This window comes from Aquarana catesbeiana, linkage group LG06 (assembly GCF_042186555.1).
Source record: "Aquarana catesbeiana isolate 2022-GZ linkage group LG06, ASM4218655v1, whole genome shotgun sequence".
Classification (NCBI taxonomy): Eukaryota; Metazoa; Chordata; class Amphibia; order Anura; family Ranidae; genus Aquarana; species Aquarana catesbeiana.
In genome coordinates, this window is record NC_133329.1 from 313,787,065 (window position 1) to 313,807,248 (window position 20,184).

General features: G+C 45.7%; 1 protein-coding gene across 3 annotated transcripts in view; it reads left to right on the forward strand.

Annotated features, from left to right (window-relative positions):
• Positions 1–20,184, forward strand: part of USP40 (ubiquitin specific peptidase 40) — a 142,939-nt gene that overhangs the window by 101,315 nt on the left and 21,440 nt on the right. For all 3 annotated transcript variants that reach the window (XM_073633674.1, XM_073633676.1, XM_073633677.1), the window contains 2 exons: positions 6,569–6,605; positions 14,907–14,974. In XM_073633674.1, the coding sequence (XP_073489775.1) occupies positions 6,569–6,605; positions 14,907–14,974 (105 nt within the window). The remainder of the gene's footprint in view (positions 1–6,568; positions 6,606–14,906; positions 14,975–20,184) is intronic.

Consider the following 20,184-nt stretch of genomic DNA (forward strand, 5'->3'; position numbering starts at 1 on the left):
TGGGTCAGTATTGTCTACCATGTTGAATGCTAGAATGCCAGTTTCCAGAAGTATATACTATAGAGTCTGGAGATCCTATATTGTCTGGTGTGAGGCCAGGAGGTGCCACCCCCCGTAGATATGTCATCGGGAGAGTTTTGGCTTTTCTGCAAAAAAGAGATGGATATGAATCTGGCCTTGAGTACAATTTAAGGGTCAAATCTCGGCCTTAGCGATCTTTTTTCAGAGGCCTATTGCTTCTCACTCCTTAGTACGAATGTTTGTACAGGGGATGATTCGTGTGCTTCCACCGGTCAGGCTGCCTCTGTGCCCTTGGGATTTAAATTTAGTACTGGGCGTTTTACAGAGGCAGCCCTTTGAGCCTATCCGGCAGATTCCTTTAGTCCCCTTGACAAGAAAATTTGTTTTCTTGGTGGCAATGACATCGGCCAGGAGGATGTCGGAGTTGGCGGCTCTGTCATGTAAAGAACCTTATTTGATCTTGCACTAGGGTAGGGCGATTTTGTGGCCACAACCAGAATTTTTGCCCAAGGTAGTATCCAGTTTTCAGCTAAATCAGGATATTATTCTACCTTCCTTTTTTCCGAATCCACGTTCCGCAGAAGAGAGATTATTTAATTCTCTTGATGTAGTACGGGCTATCTGAGAATGTCGGCTCAGATGCGGAAGACTGATGTTCTGTTTATATTGCCAAAAGTCAACTATTTCTCAGTGGATCCACCAAGTGATTGTTCAGGCGTATGGTTTAAAGGGTAAGACTCCGCCTTTTCCAGTAAGGGCATACTCTACCAGAAGAGTGAGTGCTTCAAGGCCAGTTCATCATCAAGCATCGATGGCTCAGATTTGCAAGGCTGCTATTTGGCCTTCGGTACATACATTCACTAAGTTTTATCAAGTGCATGTTAGGACTCAGGAGGATGTTGCATTTGGACGCAGTGTAATGCAGGCAGCAATATAGATCCTGTTCTGATGGTGTTTCTTTTGGTCATAATGGGTGCCCTCTCCTCAAACAGCATTGCTTGGGGAAGTCCTAGTTAGTGATTATGGCTGCTCTGTGTCCCGTGATGTACGATAAAGAATTAGGTTTTTTTTGTACAGCTTACCTGTAAAATCCTTTTCTTGGAGTACATTGCGGGACACAGAGATCCCTCCCCTCTTGTCTGGGAGGTTTCTTGCTTGCTACACAACTGAGGTACTTCCTATGTAGGAGGGGTTATATAGGGGAGGACTTCCTGCCTTTTTTTTTTTTTTTTTATGGTTTGCCAGTGTCCATTCTTCTATAGGTGGCGTATAACCAGTTAGGTATTATTGTACTCCAAGAAAAGGATTTTACAGGTAAGCTGTAGAAAAAATCCTAATATTTGTCTCGTGTTGCTTTTCAATACATTAGTTTTCTCATCACTAAGACAACTCAAAGTTTAATATGAGGCGAAGGAGCCCAGGCTCATGGCCTTAGTGTGTTATACATATTATACGGTAGATGACCTGGAGAGCTGAGAGTCAGGTTACGCTCTTACCCTGTCCACAATGGACTGTAGGCGTTCTCCCATGGTCATGTGGTTTATTGCTGTATAATCTCCTTTATATCAGTTATCTCAGGGAATTCACCCTGGAGGAGAGCTGGGCAATAGGATCTCTTTTTCCTGGCGATACATCTTGTTCAGGTGTTGCCCAGGGAAGGGAGGTACTGATCAACCAGTGTAGTTAACACAGTAGCGGGTACTCTCTTTATTTGGTGGTCCTGCTATATGTTGCTACATATTGCTGTCTGATGCTATGGTTATCTTTGACCCGTTGGGATCTTCGGCTTTGCCTGATGGCGGTCCGCCGAGGGTGGCCCTTTTTGCCTATTCTGGATGGGCCTGCTCGGTGTCTCTCCAGCTCTCATAGCTGAGGCTTTTCCTTAACGTTTCTGCTTATATTTTGAGGTTTCTGGATGGTAGGATGTATATTTTTGTTTTGGTGTTGGGTTTCATTTCCCCACCTCAAAGAGGCAGTCTCCCCTTTGAAACTAGCTGGAATAGTCTTTCCTAACTCCTGTACCCCATACTATCCCCTTTTAGATAGTTCAGCTGGACTGGAAATACCTCCGGTATATTTCTCACGAACCCCATATTTGGGATAATTGTCCCAACAACCTCAGAGGGGTGCTAAACCCCTCTGAGGTTGTTGGGACGCCCTGAGTGTCTTACTAGGTCAGGTTTAGCTCCTACCTTCTCCCCCTCTCACCCCTCCTTCCCTCTCTCTCTTCCGTTCCCTTCCCTTCCCCTCAGACCCTTTCCACCTGAAAATTGGGGTTGGTATTGCTACACTCTCACATCCACTGAATATGCCTTCTACGGTGCGGTCTTCAGCTCCTCTATCTATCAAGGCTTACTCATTAAATGCTAAAGGCCTCAATATTCCGGAAAAACGTAGAGGTGTTCTTGCGGAAGCATACCGCCACAGAGCACAAGTGGTATTTCTACAGAAAACCCACTTTAAATTAGGCTCCATTCCACACCTATCCAATAGGCGATTCCCGGAGGTGTATCATGTGACTCCAAAACGAAAGGGGTCTCAATAATGTTTGCTAAGTTGTGTGCGTTTCACCTTACTGACCAGATCCTTGACCCAGAGGACAGATTCCTTTTTCTGAAAGTGATCTGGAAAGACAGACCGCTGACTCTGGCGAATATATATATTGTCCAGACTCTAGACAGGTGACCTTTTTAAAGGATGTACTCCTGAAGCTCACGACATTCCAGACGGGCCTTCTAATCCTGGGAGGAGACTTCAACATGGCCCTAGACCTGCTTCTTGATACCTCCACTGGTACCTCCTCATTTCGGTTTCCTGCTTTACGTCAAGTGAAGCTTCATTTGGCTTCTCTCACGATCCATGACACCTGGCGCACTTTGAATCCGTTGGAGAAAGATTACACTTTTTTCTCGTCTCCACATAACCGCTACTCCAGGCTGGATTACCTCTTCATTCACCAGGCAGACCTGTCCTACCTCTATGATGCGACTATAGAGAACATGGTACTTTCTGACCATCACCCGATCACACTGACTTTAAGATTCCCTCAGAGGGAAACGTCTACCAGGATCTGGAGAATGGATGCCTCCCTTCTTTTCTGATCCTGGGGATTTAGCTGACATCAAACGGAATATTGGGGACTACTTCTGACATAATGACACACCAGATGTATCCCCCCCATGACTCAATGGGAGGCACATAAGTGTGTTGTGCGAGGCCACCTGTTGGCCATCGCAGCCAGGAAAAAAAGGAACACCAATACTTGATATAAGCCTTGACCGACAAAATAGCCTTATTGGAGGCACAGCATAAATTTTCATAAGCAATTAGGGTGGCAAAAGACTTAGTCTACACATGGGCACTGTTGCTAGAGGAACTATTTAAAAGGGCACAGAAGCGGCAGATGCGATCACAGAAATTGTTCTATGAACAAGGCGATAAACCAGGGAGGCTTTTAGCGAGGTTCACGCAGAAACGCACCCTTGCATCTACTGCCCATCATGTAGTAGATGCGGGTGGGGTAACTCATTCCAAAAACGAGGACATTGCTCGTTAGTTTCACTCCTGCAAACTGTATGACCTTCGATCGCATGAACAAAGATCTGCAGCAGAGAATGCACGTTATGATCTCATACGAGATTTTCTTGGCAAATATAGCCAGCGTGCACTTTCTGCTACTGATTGGCAGGCCTTGGAAGCACCCTTGTCAGTGGAGGAGAGGGAAGAGGCCTCGAAGGCTGCGAAGCCTGGGAAAAGTCCAGGGCCAGATGGCTTCTTGGCACAATATTATAGATGCTTTGCAGATCTCTTGGCGCCAGGTTTTCTTAAGGCCTTCAACACCCTCTCTCACTCCCCTTGCTCTTCGGGAAGCCTATTAGAGGCATATATATCGGTAATCCCTTAAGAGAGTAAAGACCCCACTGATGTAGCCAATTACCGACCCATTTCTATTCTGAGTGTGGACATTAAATTGTCCTCCAAGGTCCTGGCAACCCGATTGTCTTATCACGTGCCTGCTTGGGTGGGCCTGGACCAGGTTGGCTTTGTTCCTGGCAGAGAAGCCAGGGACAACACCATCATGGCCCTAAACTTACACCACTGGCTTCCCTCTGGCAAAGGACGCGGAGAAGGCATTCGACCGAGTGGCCTGGGACTATATGGACACGGTCTTGGAGTCCCTGGGACTAGGCAGCTATATGCGGGCCTTTATTGGAGCTCTATATGCCAACCCCAGAGCTGGAGTTCGGGTCAATGGCCACTTGTCGGACGCCTTCCCCATCCATAATGGAACCAGACAGGGATGTCCTCTTTCTCCCTTGCTATATTCTTACTTTGGAACCTCTTTTGCGCTGCATTGAAGCAAATCCGAACATAAAAGGAATCAAGGTACATCAACGGGAATATAAAATTGCCCCCTTTTGCAGATGATATCCTACTTTTCCTCTCATCTCCATTGACATTCTTACTCAATCTAATGCCAGTTCTAGAACAGTTTAAAATGATCTCAAACTTGAAAATTAATTAATCAAATCTTTCGCACTAAACATCTCAATACCCCCTAAACTAGTACAACTGTGTCAGTTGAACTTTCTGTTCCGCTGGAAAACAGATGCCATCACTTATTTAGGAATCCAACTCCCTAGTAATCTAAAAGCTCGTTACGAAAAAAACTTCTTATCAGAATTGAAAAACATACAGCAGGATCTCCACAGGTGGGAGGTACCCACCATTTGGTTTGGACGGGCCTCAATTCTAAAGAGGACAGTGCTCCCCTGTCTACTATATAAACTGCAGACTATCCCGATTCGCTTTCTGCCCTCCTTCTTTGCGGCATACAAAAGATTTGTAGGGCTTCCCTATGGGGTGGGCGAAGCTGGTGTTGCCAAAATCTGGAGGCGGAATTGACCTCCCGGATCTGCAGTGGTTTTATTGGGCAGTCTGCTGACTCGGGTAGTGGATTGGAGGCTACACACACGATGCAAGGGCTGGGTGTTGCTGGAGCAATTGATATCGGGAGCTGAGCTTCGCTCAATTCCTTGGTTCTCGAAAAAACACATACCACATATCATTCATTCACATCCTCTTATTGGGTCGACCCTTCGTGCTTTTGAAAGGGCTTGCAAAGCGCACTCACACTCAGCTAAAAACTGAGCGATCACACCTATCAAAGGTAATCCAGACTTTCTTCCAGGTATGGCTAAGGCCTATTTATCCGCTGAGTGGCCATACGCGGAAATGCAAGCCAAGCAATTTTTCTCTAGGGGGAGGTTCCTCCGGCAGATATTGTCTAACACTAAGTCTTTCCCTTTTTGGGCCTATATTCAACTAAAACACCATTTAGACAACCCAGCGAACAGAGAAAGCTTCATGAAAGCCCCTACTGTCCTTGAATCGCTGTATTCTAGCTCATCTCCCCAGAGTCATCTGATCTCAGTGCTCTACGCATCAATGTTCTGGGAACCTTATGCTTCCTTGCGCTAGGAGCATACATTTTGGGAGACTGAACTGGACACAGTGATAGAAGACGCTAGTTGGGACCGCATTCATTTGTATATCCACAAAGGCTCTATGAATATAAACACCCAGGAAAACGGGTATAAAATTAAAACGAGGTGGTATAAGACACCGGAACTGCTACACAAATTTATTCCAACTGTCTTGGATCGGTGCTGGAGGTGTGAACAGGATTTGGGTACTCTTCTCCACATATGGTGGACGTGTCCACTAATTCAGCCGTACTGGCGTAAGGTGTATGAAGCGACGACTGAGATCTCTTCGATTCCATTGGAGTTTTCACCAGCACAGTACCTCCATCATTTCTCCAAAATTTCCCCAAAAAGATACTATAAGTTGGTGGCTATGCACATGAATAATTCTGCTAGGTTATTCTTACCGGTCCATTGGAGGTCCAAATTGCCCCTTCAATGAAACAATGGGCATCACTTGTTAATCATATAGCAACGATGGAGGAGCATAACATTTGACTTATGTTATAAGGTTCTTTACTCCTTTAGTGGTGGCGATCTGAGGGAATGGTGGATTCTATACACATGTAGCAACCGGAGGAGTATGAAGAGGGTAGCTGGTGGTCATCCCACCCCCTCTCTATATATTCCCCCGGTGTTCACCTCCCCTCCCCTTTCCCCTCTTCTCTGCTCCTTCTTTTCTTCCTTTTTCCCTCTTTTCACTAGATTCTTGCATAAGGAGGGTATGGGGTAGCAATCTGACCTGGGGGTCGGACCTTATTCCCATTCCTCGCACGACTTGTAGTACAATCACAAACTGGATTAAGTGCATTTTTGAAGGCCCTCCTTGCTGTTGCGAAACTACAAGTCCCATGAGGCTTTGCAAGGCTGACAGTTACACGCATGACTCCCACAGGCAGAGGCATGATGGGACTTGTAGTTTCGCAACAGCTGGATGGCCACCAGTTTGAGACCCCTGATTTAGTGATATTTTGGGCTGCATTGTCAAATTGCCTGCATCCATGGTACATGCAGTTTGCTACCTGTTAACTCAACACAGATTATTTATTTTTTTATTTCAGTGTTTACAACAAATGCTTCAGAAGGCGAATTTACCAAGTAAGAAACCATATATTTTTGTCTATATTTAAGTTTTTCTGAAAAAAAGTATTACAAGGAAATTATAATGGCTTTGGGTTGATTTTATTCCAATTTTTTTTTAATTATATTTTTTTAATTCTGATTTTTTTTTTTTGTGTGTATTACAAATAAACATTTTCTACACCAGAGCACTATGATTTTCTTTTAGAAGGACAGCACAGCTGTAGTTGCCTGCTTTTAGGCCCCTTTCACATGGGCTGTCCGATCAGGTCCGCCTGTCTGTTTTTCAGGCGGACCTGATCAGACGCTCCAGTCTCTTCTATGGAGCAGTGGATGTCCATTGATACCTGCCGCCATCTGATCCGATCATGTCCGCCAAAAACAGATGGATGGTGGTCCTATTCCCCATCCGTCCAGCGGATCAGATCGATTGCCCCATAGAGGAGAGCAGGACTGTGTCCGCTATGCATAGCGGAGCGGACACGGACCTGTCATCTGCCTGCTCAGTGGGAATTTCCCCGCTGAGCAAGCGAATTGAAAGGGGACTTAGGCTTGCTTTGTCTGACTGAAGTCAATCATATGAGGAAAAAGTCATTGCTCGGTAAACAGGGTCTTTAAAACAAATGGCATAAGACACATAAACATGTGTAAAGGAGATAGGCACTCTGAATAATAGGATTTTTTAAAACAGCTTACCTGTAAAATCCTTTTCTTTCGAAGGACATCACGGGACACAGAGCCACAGTAATTACTGATGGGTTATATAGGTATCACTGGTGATTGGACACTGGCACACCCTATCAGGAAGTTCAACCCCCTATATAATCCCTCCCCCTTGCAGGGATACCTCAGTTTTGTAGCCGAGCAATATAGTGTATTAGAAGAGGGGTGGGACCTCTGTGTCCCGTGATGTCCTTCGAAAGAAAAGGATTTTACAGGTAAGCTGTAATCCTATTTTCTTTCTCGAACATCACGGGACACAGAGCCACAGTAATTACTGATGGAATGTCCCAGAGCAATGCTACCTGAGGGGGGGAACCACGACCAAGTAGGGTGCAATCAGACCTGAGGACCCTGTACCGCTGCCTGCAGCACACTACGCCCAAAGGCGATATCCTCATGCCTTCTCACATCCACCTGATAGAATCTGGTGAATGTATGAACTGAAGACCAGGTTGCGGCCTTGCAGATTTGAGCCATAGAGGCCCGGTGATGCACTGCCCAAGAAGCACCAATAGCCCTTGTGGAATGTGCCCTGATCTGAAATGGAGGAATCTTCTGTTTCAAACCGTAAGCTTGAATGATCAACTGTCGAATCCATTTAGAAATGGTAGCTTTTGACGCTGCCTGTCCTCTATTGGGACCCTCTGGCAGCACAAACAAAACATCCGTCTTGCAGATCTGAGTAGTTGCCCCTAGATAGGCCTTAACTGCTCTTACTACATCCAACGAATGTAGAGATCTCTCTTCCGGAGAACAGGGATCTGGAAAAAAGGAAGGTAGAACAATGTCTTGGTTTAAATGAAAATCAGAAACCACCTTTGGTAAAAAACTAGGATGAGGGCGTAGTACCACTCTATCCTTGTGTATAATCAAATAAGGCTCCTTACAGGAAAGAGCTGCTAATTCTGATACTCTTCTAGCAGAAGAGATGGCCACCAGAAAAATTAATTTGATTGTCAACAAGACCAAAGGAATCTGACTTATTGGTTCAAAAGGCTGTTTCTGTAACACAGCCAGGACCAAATTCAAGTCCCAGGGGTTTAGGGGCGCTTTAACCAGAGGATTAAGACGCATCACCCCTTGCATAAAGTTTCAGACCAAAGAATGCGAAGCAAGTGGCCGCTGAAATAATACTGATAAAGCAGAAACCTGGCCCTTGATGGTACTCAAGGCCAGCTTCATCTCTAATCCCATCTGTAGAAAATCAAGGATTCTACCTATGACATATTTCCTGGGATGCCAACCTCTGGATTCACACCAGGTTATATAAGCCTTTCAGACTCTATGATAAATCATCCTGGAAGCTGGCTTCCTTGCATTAATCAAGGTAGATATGACAGGACCTGAGAGCCCACGACTCTTCAGAATGTGGGTCTCAATAGCCAAACCGTCAAATTTAGCGTTTGTAAGGCAGGATGGAACACTGGACCTTGAGATAACTGGTCTGGGCGTACCGGTAGGGTCCACGGGGAACCCACCGTCATCCTTACTATTTCTGCATACCAAGTCCTTCTGGGCCAAGCGGGGGCCACCAGAAGTACCGACTTCCTTTCCTGCCTGATCCTGCGAAGGAGTCGTGGTAGTAGCAGAATAGGCGGGAATGCGTAAATCAGTGAGAACCGATGCCACGGAATCACCAACGCATCCGTCCCGCATGCAAGAGGATCTTTTGTCCTTGCCACAAATCTGTCTATCTTTTTGTTGAATCGGGATGCAAAGAGATCTACATCTGGAACCCCCCATCTTTGGCATATGGCCCAAAAGACGTCGGGATGCAGAGACCATTCCCCTGGAAGTAACTGCTGGCGACTTAGATAGTCCGCCTGCCAATTTTCTATTCCCGGGATGAAAACTGTCGATATGCATGGCACATGCATCTCTGCCCAGACTAAGATCTGGTTCACCTCTTTTTGAGCAGCTCGGCTCCGGGTGCCTCCCTGATGATTGACATAAGCCACTGCTGTGGCATTGTCGGACTGGATCCTGACCGGACAACCCTGTAGCCTGATAGTCCAGGCTTTTAGAGCTAGATGTATCGCCCGGATCTCCAGAATGTTGATGGGTAAAGGTCCTCTCTGTCTTGGACCATACCCCTTGGACCGCAGCCTGTTCCAGAATTGCTCCCCAACCTGACAGACTGGCATCTGTTGTTACCACCGTCCAGGTAACCGGTAGAAAGGATTTCCCCTTCTGCAGGTTTTCGGGTATGAGCCACCAATTGAGGCTCTGACGCACCGCATGCGACAGGTGCATCGGAAAGTCTAATGCCTGAACTTTCTTGTTCCAGGTCGACAGAATACTGTGTTGCAGAATTCTTGAGTGAAACTGAGCATAGGGAACTGCTTCGAATGAAGACACCATCTTCCCTAGTAGCCTCATACAAAGGCGGACTGAGGGACCCTTCTTGGTCCTTACTGTCAGAATCGGCTCTCTCAAAGCAGTGATCTTTGCCTGGGGTAGAAATATCTTCTCCTGGCTTGTATCTATAATCAGACCTAAATACTCCAGTCTTCTTACTGGTTTTAGGAAAGACTTTTCTAAGTTGAGGATCCAACCCAGGTGTTCTAGATACCTGACCGTGGTCCTCAAGTTTCCCTTCAAAGAGGCTACCGACCGGTCTATCAAGAGCAGGTCGTCTAGGTATGCTATGACAGCTATACCCTGAGCCCTTAATCTGGCCAGAGGAGGAGCCAAGATCTTTGTGAACACTCGAGGTGCAGTGGCTATCCCGAAAGGCAGAGCCACAAACTGGAAATGGCGCCCTCCTACCTCGAAGCGCAGAAACTTCTGATGAGCAGGAAAAATGGGCACATGCAGATATGCATCTCTGATGTCTATTGATGCCAGAAATTCTCCTCCCTGCAGGGTGGGAACTACTGTTCGAATTGATTCCATGCGGAAGGATTGAATCCTTAGGAATCGGTTCAGATCCCTTAAGTCCAGAATGGGCCTGACATCCCCATTTGGCTTTTGGACCGTAAAAAGGTTGGAATAGAAGCCCAATCCCTGGTCCTTTGCGGGAACTATCATAATGACCTCCTGCGACAAAAGTCGCTCTAACGCTAGAAGGAGCGACTGCTTCTTCTCTGGGTCTCTGGGAACATTTGATCTGAGGAACCGAGGAGAGGGGAATTCCTGAAACTCCAGCTTGTACCCTAAGGTTACCGTGGAGATTACCCATCTGTCCTGGAAGTCCTCCTGCCAGAGCTCTGAGAACTGTCGCAGTCTTCCCCCCACTCGAGTGAGCGGGGGCGCCCCCTCATGCAGAGGTCTTAGTGTTTTGCCTAGTAGGCTTCTTTCCCCAGGACTTCTTTTGTCCCTGGGGTTGACTCTTGTCTCTGGACCCCGATGGAGGCGGCCGTCGAGGCTGAAGCCCCCGGCGCTGGGGAAAGAGTCCGTTTGAAAGAGGGACGCTTACTCTTCTTCTTGACAGGTAAGAGAGTGCTTTTCCCACAAGAGATTCTCTTGATATAGTTATCCAAGTCCTCTCCAAACAACCTTGCACCACGAAATGGAAACCCAGCCAGTAGCTTCTTACATGGTGCTTCGGCTGACCAATTTTTCAACCATAGGATTCTACGTATATGCACCAACCCCAGTGAAAGACGGGAGGTTTGCACGATAGAATCTCTAATGGCGTCAACCACAAAGCATAAGGCCGCTGGAAGGTTAGCAAACCCCTGGGCCTGCTGTTCAGGTAATACTTTGATGACCTGCTTAACATGGTCTCTTAAGTATTGACAGACTCCAATCGCTGCTACTGCAGGTTGGGCCACTGATCCTGCTAAGGAGAAAACATCCTTCAATAGGGATTCCATCCTTTTATCTACAGGATCCCTGAGCATCTGAGCATTGTCTACAGGACAAGTCAGGCTATTATTTACGGAGGAAATGGCGGCATCAATAGCCGGTATTCCCCACATTTTAATAAACTTTTCTTCCATCGGATAAAGTGTTGAAAACTTTCTCGGCGGAAAAACACGTTTGTCTGGGTGATCCCACTCAGAATAAATAAGCTTTTCAAGTAAAGTATGAACAGGAAAAGCATGTGCTGCTTGGAAAGGTTTCAGTGACCCCAAAGCAGAAGAGGATTCTTTAGCAGTTTCAGGTTTGGGCAACATAAATGTGGAGCAGACCAATCCAGTGAGGATCTGCACTAAGACTTTCTCCTCTTGGGAAGTCGCAGAGGGTCCCTCTCCACCTGAATCCTCCGAAGAGGAATCATCCATCCCATCCCGATCCTCTGAAAGGGATTCATCTCCTTTATCCCAGAGCTCCTCTGTCTGAGGGTCTTGGGGAACAGAGGAAAGCCTAGTGCGTTTTCTTCCACTGAGTGAAGACTTAATCACGGCCATTAATCTTTCCTCTAGACCATTAATGGTTGAGGAAAAAACCTCTTGTGTAATATATACAGGGGCTGAAGTGCCAGAAGCAGGTGTAGCCCCTGACCTCGATGGCTCTCCCTGGCTAGCCGTCCCTGGCCCATCTTTAGGGGGGGAGGATGCTGCCGACAGGGGGCCCTCAGAACCTGAACGAGATCCCCTAGTGTCTCTGGTTCCTGGGGTGCGTGAACCTCTTCTACCCATAGTGCAAAGCAACAAGGTGTGAGGTATACAAATGAACACTGCCCGCTGAGCGATGTAGTCTTGCTAAAAGCCTTGCTACCCAATGCTCAGTCTGGTGTTACTTCAGTAAATGCTGCCTAGGAGAATGCCTGTGTCCCACCTTACATGCGAGCGTCAGCTCTGTGTCTCTCAGAAGGCTGAGTGCACCTGTACAGAGTGCCTTTAATAGCCTGCAGCTGGCCTGGGTGGGAGTCTAAGCACTCTGTGCTGACGTCCCGCCCCCTCCTCTACCGCCCCCCCCCCCCTCGAGTTTTGAAAAAAACGAGCGCTTCCCGCGCTGCCGACTCTCCTGTCATGCTTCCGGAGAAAGGCTGGGGATGGGGGGGGGGGGGGAGGGAGAGAGGCTGGTAACAAGATCTGCCTGAACGGCTATCTTGAGAGATGGTGGCCATTAGGCCGCAGAGCCCGGGTGGTATAACCACTTTCTAGACCCCTGTGGCCCCTCTCTAGCCTGGGGGGGGGGAACATTCAAACATGAGAAATCCCCCTTTCCACCTTACCTGTTTGCAGCCTGCTTGAGACGCTGGGACATAATCAGCGATTACAACACCTGAGACAGAGTCAGCATGTGTAGGTTTGTGCTCTTGGCAGCCCCCGGTGGTCACAATAGGCATAGCATGCATTTACCTTAAAGGAGAAAAGCCACTAGAACTCAAAAATTCTGTGGAATCTCCTCTTACCTTATCCAGCCGCAGGGTGCTGTTTACACAGACCCAATCTTCTCCTCTCACGGTGGGCTCCGTTTGAAAAAACCATCAGAGACTGGGGCCCCCATCAGTAGGGGGATCCAACAGTTCTGGGACCGTAAAGCACCTCGCCAGAAATTAGGAAGTTTAAAGCCATTTTCTGATCTGCGGGGTCCAGCTCTCTAAAAAGAGAAGCATTACGGGTAAAACCTCGTTTCTTCGGACACGAGGCCCGGGTACCATTCAATTCGGCCATGAAAAGACACTTTGAATGGATCCGGTTCGCCTGGCTTGCCCCAGTATAGGATCTTAGGATATTCCCTTTGGAGCTCAGCACAGGACATCTTTACACGTCCATCACCTAAGACACTGGCGTAAAAACTGAGGTATCCCTGCAAGGGGGAGGGATTATATAGGGGGTTGAACTTCCTGATAGGGTGTGCCAGTGTCCAATCACCAGTGATACCTATATAACCCATCAGTAATTACTGTGGCTCTGTGTCCCGTGATGTTCGAGAAAGAAATGCAGTTTTCTTAGAATATTTGAAAGAAAAAAATATAAACTTTTTTTTGGTAACTATACTAAAAAGAAAGAAAATAAAGGCAACACTGCTATATAATACATATTAAGATAGGTGCTAGAATAGGATTTTTGTTCTGTTGTGTAGGTAAATTTAGGCAGCAAGGCCTGTTTGTTTTGGCTTGTGCGGGCTGGGAGTGGCTCAGAGTTTTGCAGCTGGTAACTCACAGGCAGCCTCACTGAGACCTCCCTCTTTCTTCTAGAGAATTCTCGAAGGAGAGGAGAGGTGGAGCTGCCTCGGGTGTTCTAAGGACCCCTGACCAATCCCCAACCTGGATTGGCAGGTCCCCTTAAATACCTAAAATTAGCCCAGATGGGGGGAGTTGTCGGGTGGAAGAACTGGAGATGGAGTACTAGGCTGTCATTGCCTTTGAGGGAGCTCCCCAGTCTTGGTGGGGGGGGGGGGGTGACCTTGGGCCTGGAGCTCGGGTGCAGGATGGAGCTCTTCAGGAAAGTGTGAAGGTTCTGGACAGGAGGAGCTAGTACTGCCAGGCAAGTCTTCAGGAGGGAACAACCAGTTGCATCCAGGAGGGCTGGTGAGTGACGTGCAGTCAGAAGGATTGGGGAGGCATGCTTGAGAGGAGACCGTCAGAGATGGGTGCAGAGCCAGTAGCGAGGACTGCAATGTCATGGGCAGTGGAGTCGGGCAGCTGCCGCCAGGAGGGTTGGCAGGGACTGTAGAGGGCTGACTGGGAGCAGTAGTCCATCAGTAGGACAGCTAGCACTAAAGACTTTTCATTTTTTGCTACACCATAGGGGGCCGGGGCCACGGCCCCTGCGTGCAAAAGGCAATTGCTAAGTCCCGGCTGAGCCAGTGTCGGGCCTAGCTTTTAGGCTTCATGTACACGGGAAAATGTCCGTTTTGCCACGTTTACATGCCGCATTTTGCCACCTTTGTATTATAGACGCGTTTACAAATAATTATAATAATTTTTTTTTTTTTCAAATAGCCAAAAATGAAGAACTCCTGTAAACGAAACGCGGCTTAATGCGAGTTACAGCGTTTACAAGCTGTTACAGGCATTTGGCGTTTCAAATGCCTCTGAGCATCCGTCCTGAATGCATTTTTTTGCGTTACAAAAAATGCTTCTAAACTCAACTGCCTAGAAACGACACTGTGTACATGTACTGATAAGATAACATAGAGGAGAGTTCAGGGGCAGCTGAAAAAAACGCCCCAACTTCTCCTAAACGTCTGTTTACCTGCAGCAATGTACATGAGGCCTAAATGTGCTAGCTGGTCCTGAGGATAAAAGGTTGTGCAGGAGAAAGGAAGAGGAATAGTCTGCAAGCAAGGAAAGTGCTGGAGGAGCCTGAAGTAGTAACTTGTACAGAGACGTGTACATAGTTGTCCCGATTGATCGATATACAATCCACCAATTGATATACAATTTACCGAGCATCTTAAATTTCCCTCACACCATCCAAGTTAAATTCCCTCAATAAAACAAACAGTTTTAAAATGAAAGCTCTAGTCGAGACATACAGTATGTCACTGGTAAACATGATGGTAAATAATTTCATTTGTTGTAGAATTAGTGTAAAGTACCTTTATGAAAGGCAAAAAAACAGATTTCAGCACTTTTGTAAAGATTTCAGAAGGCATTTACTGATAGTCTTTTGAAAGCTTTCATCAGATATGTTAGCTTTTTTTGTAGAAGTGTGCACACTTGTCAACATTTATCTATATGTTTTTCTTTTTCAGTTGAAGCTGGCTGGCACCTTAGGAAAATGGACTGGTGTTATGAAGCTGGAGATCCCCTAACTGAAGAAGTATTAACTAAAAACTTGGCCTTTTTATCCATGTTCCACTCATGCAGCTCTTTTTAACCACGTTGTATAACATCCCTGTATTTCTTTCCCTTTTAATACTATTCTGGCTATTAACCACTGATACTCTTAATTCATGGCTTTGCTGCATAATGGAAGAGTTGCATACATTCGCAGCTGTCATTTAGAAAAGTATCACACAACAGAAATGCTGTTATCTTTTTCACCGCAAGAGCCGTTTTTTTTGCACACGTGTTAAAAATAATTTTAGGCCTCAAGATTGCATAAACCCCCAAAACATTTATATATTTTCTGAAAGCAGACACCATAGAGATTAAAATAGTGGTAGTTCCAACATTTTATGTTACATGATATTACCGCAAAAGTCTAGGAAAGCAACATTTTTGTAAAAGATACACTAAAGTTAATTATAGTGCACACAAACACAATAAATGATCCAATTTTTATGGTAAAATATAAAAGATGAGGATGCACCGAGGTAAATAGATGCCCAACATGTTGAGCGTTAAATTTGTGTGCACACGTGAAACGGCCACAAGCTTCAGCACTCTGTATTTTTCATAGATGATACTTTGAATGCCCCCTACAGGTTATCAGTTTAGCATTATGGTGCTAGAAATATTGCTCTCACTCAGGCGTATGCATCGATATGTAACATGTTTATCGCAATCTACGTTTTCATGCATAGACTCCTCTGACGTGCATTTACATACATACATGCAGGGTATGTGGGGATGGGTCAATAAGACATCCAGGGTCTAAAAGACCCTGGATGTCTCCCCTGTGCTCCAATAAATTGAATGCAGTGAAAGTGAGAGGAGGACCCAGAAATTATGTCATACACGTTGCTTCCGGGTCAGCAAGAAGAAGTGGAGGAGAGCAGACTCAGCGGCACTCGCCATGCCGGTCTCGGGTCCACAGATAGGCAAGGGGGCGCTGTTACCCGGCAGCTGTGGAGGCGCCAGACTGCTTCCATCCAACAGTCAAAAGTCAGCTTGTCAGAAATACACACACCTGCTTCTAATTCCATGGTGGATCAGACAACTTCTTTTGAGTGCCTATGAATTTGTGATTTTCCTTTACTTTCACTTTCAGAGATAATGGTAAACAGGACAAATAGAGAGGGTGAATCTCCCTAACGGGGGGCACAGAGAGCAGTAAAAACTGTGTTCTAATCCGTCTCCACTCTATCCAAAACTTCAAAAAAAGTTGCCTTGAGTTGTACTTTAACCGCTTCCGGACCAGCCGCCGCAGTTTAACTGCGGCAGGTTGGCTCCCCTGCATGAAACCACGTAACTATACGCTGGCTCACGGGGTCCAGATAGCGGACGCACAGCGGGGGTGCCGATGCTCGTGGCCGACAGTCGCGAGCTGGAGACACAGAACAGGGACAAGTGTGTGTAAACACACACTTCCCTGTTCTGTTCTGACAGGAGTGACAGATCGTGTGTTCCTATTAGCTAGGAACCACGATCTGTCACTTCCTGTAGTTAGTGCCCTCCCCCTTCAGTTAGAATCACCTCCCAGGGAACACAGTTAACCCCTTTACTGCCCCCTAGTGTTAACCCCTTCACTGCCAGTGACATTTTTACAGTAATCTATGCATTTTTAATCGCACTGATCGCTGTATTAATGCCAATGGTTCCAAAAATGTGTCAGAATTGTCCGATGTGTCCGCCATAATGTCGCAGTCATGATAGAAATTGCAGATTGCCGCCATTACTAGTAAAAAAAAATAATAAAAATGCTATTTGTAGACGCTATAACTTTTGCGCAAACCAATCAATATACGCTTTTTGCAATTTTTTTTTTACCAAAAATATGTAGAAGAATACATATCGGCCTAAACTGAGGAAAAAAATAGTTTTTTTTTTATATATTTTTGGGGGATATTTATTATAGCAAAAAGTAAAAAAATAATGCGTTTTTTTTTTTTTAAATTGTCGCTCTTTTTTGTTTATAGCGCAAAAAATAAAAAACACAGAGTTGATCAAATACCACAAAAAGAAAGCTCTATTTGTGGGGGAAAAAAGGACGTCAATTTTGTTTGGGTACAACGTCGCACGACCGCGCAATTGTGAGTTAAAGCAACGCAGTGCCGATTCGCAAAAAGTGCTCTGGTCAGGAAGGGGGTAAATTCTTCCAGGGCTGAAATGGTTAAGCATCTGCTCTCAGATTTACAATGCAACCACCTGGTCTTCAGTTTACCCATTCTCTAAGTTCCGCCAGGTGGATATTCAGGCCACAGCTGATGTGAGTTCTGGTGGCAAAGTGCTTCCAACTATTATCTGAGTGCTTTGTTCAGGTTTTTTTATTTTTTTATTTAATCCGATACATTTTTATTGAAGTTTTGACTTGGTTTACAAAAAAAAGGAACAAGGTATTCCCCCCACCCCATTTACAGACACCAACAGTGGGGTTACCTATACAAAAACAAATACAAGTACATGCTGGTAGAATTTTATATAGCTAATTTGTGTTCTACAAATATATATTTCCTGCAAATAATTCACAGTAGAAAGTCTGCTAGCCCCCCAAAAAAGAAAAGTTCAATACTTGATAAATATCAGATATCAGCCTTATAACATCTAAGAAGCGATTAGAAGATATATCACATATCTCTTCTGGTGGTGTAGTATCCAACTATCCTGTTTTATATAATAGAGACTAAGGGAAAGTAGAAGTATCATGAGAGTAGGATCTCGGCTCAGTAGACCAATAGGGCAGTTCTACTAGCATAAAGATAGGTTTGATTATATTAACAAAGCAACCTATGTTTAGGTTCTTTAACCCTTGTTTTTTTTGTGTGGCCCCCTTGTTTGCTATACCCTCAGTTTACTGCTTGGGTGCATCCCATGGTCTGTGAATACAGGCCCTTTGTCCTGTATTGTACAAATTTTTACTTACTTGTATATTCCTTATCTTGGAGTACAGTACAGGGTACAGGCCCCTCCCCACCTTGTCTTAATCACTCCTTATTTCTTAAAAACTGGTGTCTAACAGAGTGGGCGGGGTTACGAGTATCCTCTTGGGGTGGCCAGTTTTTTGCAATGTCTAATCACCAGAAGGTAGCCTGCATATAACCCATGGTCTATGAATAAAAGTCCTGTACTATACCCCAAGATAAGGAATTTATAGGTAAGTCATACATACAGTATCTCACAAAAATGAGTACACTCCTCACATTTTTGTAAATATTTTATCATATCTTTTCATGTGACAACACTGAAGAAATTACTTTGCTACAATGTAAAGTAGTGAGTGTACAGCTTGTATAACAGTGTAAATTTGCTGTCCCCTCAAAATAACTCAACACACAGCCAATAATGTCTAAACCGCTGCCAACAAAAGTGAGTACACCCCTAAGTGAAAATGTCCAATTTGGGCCCAATTAGCCATTTTTCCTCCCCGGTGTCATGTGACTTGTTAGTGTTACAAGGCCTCAGGTGTGAATGGGGACAGGTGTGTTAAACTCGGTGTTATCGCTCTCACTCTCTCATACTGGTCACTGGAAGTTCAACATGGCAAAGAACGCTGAGGATCTGAAAAAAAGAATTGTTGCTCTACATAAAGATGGCCTAGGCTATAAGAAGATTGCCACGAACCTGAAACTGAGCAGCAGCACGGTGGCCAAGACCATACAGCAGTTTATCAGGGCAAGTTCCACTCAGAACAGGCCTCGCCATGGTCGACCAAAGAAGTTGAGTGCACGTGCTCAGCGTCCTATCCAGAGGTTGTCTTTGGGAAATAAACGTATGAGTGCTTCCAGCATTGCTGCAGAGGTTGAAGGGGTGGGGGGTCAGCCCTTCAGTGCTCGGACCATACGCCGCATACTGCATCAAATTGGTTTGCATGGCTGTCGTCCCTGAAGGAAGCCTCTTCTAAAGATGATGTACAAGAAAGCCCGCAAACAGTTTGCTGAAGACAAGCAGACTAAGGACATGGATTACTGGAACCATGTCCTGTGGTCTGGTGAGACCAAGATAAACTTATTTGGTTCAGATGGTGTCAAGCATGTGTGGCGGCAACCAGGTGAGGAGTGCAAAGACAAGTGTGTCTTGCCTACAGTCAAGCATGGTGGTGGGAGTGTCATGGTCTGGGGCTGCATGAGTGCTGCCAGCACTGGGGAGCTACAGTTCATTGAGGGAACCATGAATGCCAACTTGTACTTTGACATACTGAAGCAGAGCATGATCCCCTCCCTTCGGAGACTGGGCCACAGGGCAGTATTTCAAAATAACGACCCCAAACACACCTCCAAGATGACCACTGCCTTGCTAAAGAAGGTGAGGGTAAAGATAATGGACTGGCCAAGCATGTCTCCTGACCTTAACCCTATTGAGCATCTGTGGGGCATCCTCAAACGGAAGGTGGAGGAGCGCAAGGTCTCTAACATCCACCAGCTCCGCGATGTCGTCATGGAGGAGTGGAAGAGTACTCCAGTGGCAACCTGTGAAGCTCTGGTGAACTCTATGCCCAAGAGGGTTAAGGCAGTGCTGGAAAATAATGGTGGCCACACAAAATATTGACACTTTGGGCCCAATTTGGACATTTTCACTTAGGGGTGTACTCACTTGTTGCCAGCGGTTTAGACATTAATGGCTGTGTGTTGAGTTAATTTGAGGGGACAGCAAATTTACACTGTTATACAAGCTGTACACTCTCACTACTTTCACTGTAGCGTCATTTCTTCCGTGTTGTCATATGAAAATATATAATAAAAAATATACAAAAATGTGAGGGGTGCATTCACTTTTGTGAGATACTGTACATGCAGGAATTTGGGTGTGATTACTGATCCTCTCACTTCCTGGTCTCACAGACACTGCAAGCATAGGAGCCATAGGCTCCTGCTGCTGTTAGTCAAACTCCTGTGTGGTGGAGGGTGCGGGGGCATGGCTTATCAACACTGTATGTGTCTATGGACACACACAGTCCAGCTCAGGAGCAAGTGTGCACAGGTGCACGCTTAGCACCCAGCTTGCTAAGGGGAAACCCAAATTAAGAAGGAGCAGACAGTAGGGTCATCTAAAGAGGATATAAGGTACCGCTGTGAGCAATGCACTTAGCAGACAAGTATAGCATTCTCTTTTTATTTTAAAGAAAAAAAATAACCTTTAGTATCACTTTAAAACACATAAATGGGCAAGTCTCTTTTTGGAGCTGCATTCTTGTTTGACTAACACAGTCTT